General features: G+C 58.4%; 1 protein-coding gene across 3 annotated transcripts; it reads left to right on the forward strand.

Moving 5' to 3' along the window:
• Positions 1-292: 292 nt before the first annotated feature.
• Positions 293-5,785, forward strand: HEXIM2 (HEXIM P-TEFb complex subunit 2). Of its 3 annotated transcripts, none has more exons than XM_036034042.1 (3): positions 293-717; positions 2,249-2,361; positions 4,774-5,785. In XM_036034042.1, exon 3 carries the CDS (start codon positions 4,852-4,854, stop codon positions 5,557-5,559), a length of 708 nt encoding a protein of 235 aa, XP_035889935.1. In that variant the 5' UTR covers positions 293-717; positions 2,249-2,361; positions 4,774-4,851; the 3' UTR covers positions 5,560-5,785. The 3 variants fall into 3 exon arrangements, with proteins under 3 accessions (XP_035889935.1, XP_035889933.1, XP_035889934.1); XM_036034040.1 differs by lacking the exon at positions 293-717 and adding an exon at positions 1,070-1,505; XM_036034041.1 differs by lacking the exon at positions 293-717 and adding an exon at positions 1,070-1,413.
• The last annotated feature ends 933 nt before the right edge of the window (positions 5,786-6,718 follow it).

Here is a 6,718-nt window from a genome sequence, read left to right on the forward strand (position 1 = left end):
GCTCAGATTTCAAAATGCAAACAGATGTTCCTGAAGCATCCGAAACGGGCCACTCCCCTTTTACTCCCAGAGCCATGGCAACTCTGAAGTTATTTTGTGTCCCGACCCTGTAAAGGGCAAACACCCATACCCCATCGGTGTCAACTTTCAAGACAAGTGGGACAGCACACTTTCGGAGTTTCCCAAAGTGGCTGGCAACGTGCGAACTCAGGTCGTTCAGAGAATGGGCGCTGATGGGATGAACCTTGAGGACCAGCGTGCTCAGAGATCTCCAGGCATGGGGCTCGTGGAGGTTCCCACGTGCCCCTACCTTGCTGGTCCCAGGGGAGATTAGAAGTTGTCACAGCAGGAAGAAGGCTGTTGCGCAGCCTTGGGCCGCGGGACAGCCTTGGTGCATGGAGGAGGCGGGGGATGGTGGTGGGTGCACCGGGACGTCTCGGAGTCGCCACCTGACTGCCAGGCGAGAGAGACGCGCGGCCAGTGCTGCGACCTCCGCCCTCCCCCGCGGCCCATCTTTGGAATCTGGCCTCTTCCCCGCCTCGCCCGTTGGGGCGAAGTTGGCGAGGGGTTCCCGCTACGCTGGGCCTCGCCGCCATACCCAGGCCGAATGGGGCTGGGAAAAGAACTTCGCAGAGCTGGGCCGCATGATCTACGCCCCAGGGGGAAGAGAACCGTTTCACTCGGTCTCTCCCTAACTGGGGTCTCGGGAAATACGCGGTAATTACCCAAGAACCCCGCCCTCTGTGAGAGGCGAGGCTGCGGGCTGCCGGGACGGTTTGAGGACCAGGCCCTGCCGGGGAGACGCCAACCTTCACCCCCCCCTCAGGCCCCCGGTCCCACTTCCCGCCGTCTCCCGGCGTCGCCACTTCAGGCAGCCCACTCGGCCCGGCCTCTCCCCACGCCCGGACCACCCCCCACGGGGTGCTCTCACTGTGCAGCGAGTCCCTCCGCTGCCTCCTCCCAGCCCAAAATGGCGGCGGCGGCAGCCACAGAGCCTTCTCGTCGCCTTCCTCTAGAGTTGAGGATCCCTCCGCGCCCACAGCCCCTCCCCTCTCAGCCGGATCTATTTTCTGCCTAGTAAAGATTAACGCCATCAATGAACTCTTTAATTGAGCTTGGAAGGCGGATTCCGATTGTGCTTCCGCCAGCCGACGTTGACAAACCTGCCTTATTGGCAGGCGAGCTGACCAATCAAAACAGGCAGAGGAGACCGCGGGACAACTCCCGCGTAAGGGTAGTTGGGTTTTGAAGTACCCGGCAGAGCTGTTGACGTGACAGAATGTGGGTTCTCCTTCCAAGGCCAGGGGAACTACAATCCCCAGCAGGCACCGCGCTGTCAGGCCGTTCCCTTCCCCCCACCTTAGTGCCTGAGCGGCTTGACCAGACAGCTGCTGCAACTGCATGCAGCAAGAGGTAGGGCTGAGGCGTTGGGAATTGCACAGACAGGCGATTGCACAGAAAGGCACACGGGTGTAGTCGTGTGCATAGCCCTTGGCAGCAAGTAGGTCAGTTCCGCCTTTGCAAAACCTCTTTCCCGGACCATTTCCTCTCTTGCAAGGACTCCATCCTTATCCCAGTTGGGTTTCCCTCCCAGCTGCCTGTCATGTGAAGACCTCGTCCCCTTTCCCTCCGTGTCCCGCCCTGAGAGGAAGGAGGGCGGCAGGCCGGGCCCCGTGTGTGGATGAAAAGGCCTCAAGTCCCAGACTCAGCCCAGGCCCCAGCCGTGTTTCTCGAGGCACCGACGACTTCTGGAGCCCAGCCTGGGGAGGAGTTGGGGGCCGCAGTGAAGACTGAGGCCTCGGGAAAGGGCCCCCTTTTGTAGGAGCCACAGACCCAGTCCACTCCGAGCCTCTCCAGGTCGTTGCCGTGCGGACATGGTTGGCCTCCGAGGCCGTCTCCTCTCCCACGTTGGTTGCTGGGGGAACAAAGCTCAGTCCCACCTTCCCCGGAGCCAGCCTGGGCCTCGGTGACTCCCAGGAAACAGTACAGGGCGTGAGCCTGGCCCTGGGGCCTGGGAAGCAGGGGACTGGGAAGATGGCTTCTTAATCCCCATTCGGCCCCCGGCGGGCCGGAGGTGTGAGAAGCGGGGCGTGGAGGTGGCCTTCGGGGCCCTCCTTTGAGAAGGAGGGTGTGCAGGTCGGTCCGGGGCCACAAAATGGCTGCCGCCGCCTCGGCGAGAAGTCCCCGGGCAGCCGTGTTCCTGCCGTGTCTCCTTTGGCGCTTAGGTTTCTGTTGTTATTTAAGGCAGGTGTCACTAGTGAAAGGCATCTGCTGAGAGATCTGGAACCGAAGAAGGTGGCCACTGGGAAGCAGACCGACCGTCACACCGAGTCAGCAGCAGCAGCCCTGGAGGAGGCCAAGGTAAGCCTCGCCCTTCCAACCCCCCGAGTGCCCCGGACGCGGAGCCTGCCGTCCGGGATCCCGGCTTCTTGTCCCAGATGTGTTGGCAGATTTGGAAAACCAGTATTTTTTCAATGAGTCCCTACTATGTGCTGGGCAATATTCCGGATGCTGAGTCTGTGCCATCTCATGATATCCTAGTAGCCCTTCAAGGTAGGACATTTCTTATTTCCATGTCACAGACGGTATGGTTCTGAGAGCTGAAACACCTTTTCTAGAACCATGCAGCCAGTAAGCAGCAGATCTGGGGGTTAAACTTAGGGCCTTCTGACAACAGAACCCTGCCTGGCGTTTTGTCCAGGCTAAGAACCAGGTCTGAAGCAGGGAAAAGAGTCTGAACAATTGGTTCAGAATTTGGGTTGGGGTGGGCTATAGGGTATCACCCAGGACAGACGGAGAGACAGGTTGTATGAGGCTCTCAGAATGTCACCTTCAGATCGGGCAGCAGGCACCCAGACCCTCCTGGCCCATGCTCATGCTCACTGCTGCCACCTTGCCCATTCTTCTCCCCTAGTCCACAACTCCCTGTGGGTGACGAGGGAGCTCAGCTGCTCTGACTCACCCTGCCCAGCCACTTCCAGTGTTTCCTGGATTTACTTAATTTGGACTCGATGGCATGCCAGGGCTAGAAGATTCAGAGAGGGCACATAGCATACTCACAGTTAGTGGTCCTGGTCGTGGAGGGACAGGCCTTTAGGAGGGGAGGCAGCATGTGGGGCCGAGGGCCGTGCTGCCTTGGGTGAGGGGCAAGACCATTAGGGGCATTTGCTGACGACAGTGGGGAGCAGGTGAATTGCAGTGCACACAGAACCAAGCCACCCTGCCTCAGAGTTCCCACGGGCAGTGGCCCGCCCCTTCCCGCGTGGGGCAGATCTCCGTCTCCTGTGGCCGAAGACACCGATAGAGACAAGGCCGGTCGCTCTTAACTGATGGTCTCCCTGCAGGTGAAGTAACAACACAACACAACACAGGCACTCCAACATACCTCCTTTTCCCTACAGTTCCCTCCATGGTCTCCAAAACCCACGTAACACACCTCCAGCTCTTACAGAGCTGCATGCACCCCCCAGTACGTGCCCTGTACTTGTATGGAGCCAGGCTCAGATGTCTCTGAACCAGGCTGTGCGCCATGAGCCAACGTACCAGTGGTAGTGGTTATTATTAGAATTCCCCAAACCACAAACTTAGAGCAATTCATTCCCCACTCCCCACTCAGCACTCCCACCCTCACCATGACAGATAACCAGATGCCCCGAACGCACACTGTCTTGACGGAATCCTTTGCACCTCTGAGATAAGTTCTAGAATTCTCTCGGCTGCAGACTGGAGATTGACCTTTCTTCTCTCTAGTTAGGTCTTCTTTCCTGCCCGTCATGTAGACGGATGGGAGCGACTTCTGCCTGGAATAAACTCACTCCATCTTCTTTACCCTCAAATGACAGGAGAGTCTTGGGTTCCAGTATCTTTTGGATCCCCTTCTCTTATGGGCTTTATGTCATTTCACGTCTGTTTATTAAGCACTTACGTTGGGCCATGCACAGGGATGCAGTGGTGAACTAAACAGGCAAGACACATTCTTATAGGAGGAAGTCAGATGGTAAATTGGAATGTACTGGTGCAACGTGGGATGCCAATTTTCACGTGATAGGGAGTTAGTGGGGAGGGGAGATTGGGGGGCTACTTTAGACAGGGCGTCAGGGAGGGCCGTTCCGAAGAGGTAACATTGGAACGAAGGAGGAAGGATGAAAGAGTCAGCTATCCAACTATCTGGAAGCAGGATCAGCTACACAATTTGTGGGGCTCAGTGCAAAGCGCACTTTATTCTAAAAGTATTAAGAAGTTCAAACCCTGGCGGGGGTGGCTCAGTAGATTGAGCATTGAGAGCGCCAGCCTGAGAACCAAAGGTTACTGGTTCGATTCCCAGTCAGGTCACGTGCCTGGGCCAGATCCCTAGTTGGGGTGTGCAAGGCAACCAATCGATGTCTCTCTCCCTTCCTTTCTCCCTCCCTCCCCCTGCCTCTGAAAATAAGTAAGTAAAATGTTTCCAAAAAAGATTTTTCAAGGTAGTGACAGCCGAGTGTTAAGCAAAGCATGGGGCCTTTCTGATGGGGAGGAGCATCGAAGTTACAAAGTGAATGCACAGGCGAAATTTCTGCTGTCCTTGTGAGTTTGCTTGGGGCGTGTTGGGGACAGACAGTAGACAGGTAAGCGATAAACAAATGGTCATAGAAGGGCGAGAGCTAGAGAGGGACAAGCGGCAGGGTGGGAGAAGTTCAGTTTTAGGCAGGGATGGGGGTGTGGAGGGGCACGGAAGGTGTCCGCCACCAGGGAACAGCTGGCCATGACCCATCCTCCCTCACATTCTGTCTTTAGACCACTGGCTCGTGTGGGAGCCCAGAAACACCCCCTGAACCTCATGACCCTGGCAGTTCCCTGCCCCTGACACCCCAGATGGAGAGTCACTCAGAGGAGGAAGATCATGGTGGCCCGGGCCGGAACGGTAGGGGTCCCCGGACCCGCAGCCCAAGGAGCTACTCAGTGGAGGCCGTGCTGAGCCGGAAGAAGCACCGCCGGCGGCCTTCCAAGCGCAAGCGGCACTGGCGGCCCTACCTGGAGCTGAGCTGGGCCGAGAAGCAACAGCGAGATGAGAGGCAGAGCCAGAGGGCCTCCCGGGTCCGAGAGGAGATGTTCGCCAAGGGCCAGCCTGTGGCGCCCTACAACACCACCCAGTTCCTGATGGATGACCGAGACCCCGAGGAGCCTGACCTGGATGTGCCCCGGGGGGCCTCCCACCCGGGCTCCAGTGGGGAGAGTGAAGCAGGGGACAGCGACGGGCGGGGCCAAGTTCACGGCGAGTTCCAGCAGAGGGATTTCTCCGAGGCCTACGAGCGCTACCACACGGAGAGCCTGCAGGGCCGCAGCAAGCAGGAGCTGGTGCAAGACTACCTGGACCTGGAGCGGAGGCTGTCCCAGGCGGAGGAGGAGACGAGGAGGCTGCAGCAGCTGCAGCGCTGCGCCAGCCGGCAGTCCTGTCGCCTGGTGGAGGAGCTGGCCGCCGAGGTGGAGAGGCTCCGGACGGAGAACCAGCGGCTTCGGCGGGAGAATGAGATGTGGCGCCGAGAGGGCAGCCTCGGCGGCGGCGGGGAGCCAGGCACCTAGGGGTGCCCCCCACCCTGCCCCTGGCCAGGATCGCCCACGTGGACAGTTCCGTTCCCCATGCGCTCAGGCCGGCTGGGTCTCCGGGGGGCAGGGGAGCCCGTGAAAACCGCTCCGGGCACCCTGCGCTCCCTGAGAACAGCCTGACTTCCACCTTGTCATTTTCACAGTTTGTTCTTTGATGTCATCTTATTTTTCACAAAGAAAATAAATGGTTTTGGTGAAATCAGGTGTAAGTGGCTGGGATCGATTTCACAGGGGCTCTGAAGTTCAAAGCACATTCATCCCTGATAGGTTCGGGCCGTGGGGCCCCAGGGCCCCCTTGCCCCAGGCCCCGGGGGACAGCAGAGTCTGCGCTGGGGACCTGTCGAGATCTCCAGCATGGCCCTGGCCAGTGTGGCTCCGTTGGTTGGAGCACTGCTCTGTAAACTGAAGGGTTGCGGGTTCGACCCCCGGTCTAGGCTCATACAGGAGGCAACCGGTTGATGCTGCTCTCTCGCACTGATGTTTGCATCTGTGTCTCTCTCCCTTTCTCTCTCAGAGAAATGAAAAAAATGTCCTTGGGTGGAGATTCAAAAAAAAAAAAAAAAGGTCTTCAGGATGCCTGAATTCTGCTGTGTGTCAGGGACCGTCAGACTACTCTTGAGGTTTTGTAGAGGGGGGGGCAGAGGTGAGAGGGGGCTCAGGTAGGAGCCCCTGCCTTCAGATGGAACTAGACTTAAGATGCCAGATCTCTGGGAGGAGCTGAGACTTTGGGGAAGGCCCAGGGTTTTTTCCCCAGTCTCTGTATTCTCCCCATCTTCCCGTAGTTAGGGGGCTGGGCTAGATGAGGTCTGGGTGCCTTGTGTCTCGTTGTCCCTGACCACCCTCAACCCCCCACATCTCCTAGCTGGGGGTTGGGCAGGAGGGTAGCCATTCATTTGCCCCCTTACCTCCTGGAAGGGCACTGACAAGTAAGCACTCAAGGGACATTTTCTCCTAATGGAAAATCCATCCAAGAGGCAGAGGGGGCAGTGAATCAATCCTGAGCAGAGCTGGTGGCCTGGCCTGTCTGGGGCCCTCTGTGCATCCATCTGCGCACCCTGCTCCAGCCTAGACGCCTGTGTGGTTAACTCCCCCTGAGGGGAGCCCCTCGTCCGCCTGTGCCTGAGAGAGCTGAGTC

The sequence above is a fragment of the Phyllostomus discolor genome, chromosome 8 (assembly GCF_004126475.2).
Source record: "Phyllostomus discolor isolate MPI-MPIP mPhyDis1 chromosome 8, mPhyDis1.pri.v3, whole genome shotgun sequence".
NCBI classification, from domain to species: Eukaryota; Metazoa; Chordata; class Mammalia; order Chiroptera; family Phyllostomidae; genus Phyllostomus; species Phyllostomus discolor.

What these genes read in the sequence shown, in the direction of transcription:
- HEXIM2 (XM_036034042.1), top strand. Translation starts at nt 4,852, where the DNA reads ATGGAGAGTCACTCAGAGGAGGAAGATCATGGTGGCCCGGGCCGGAAC.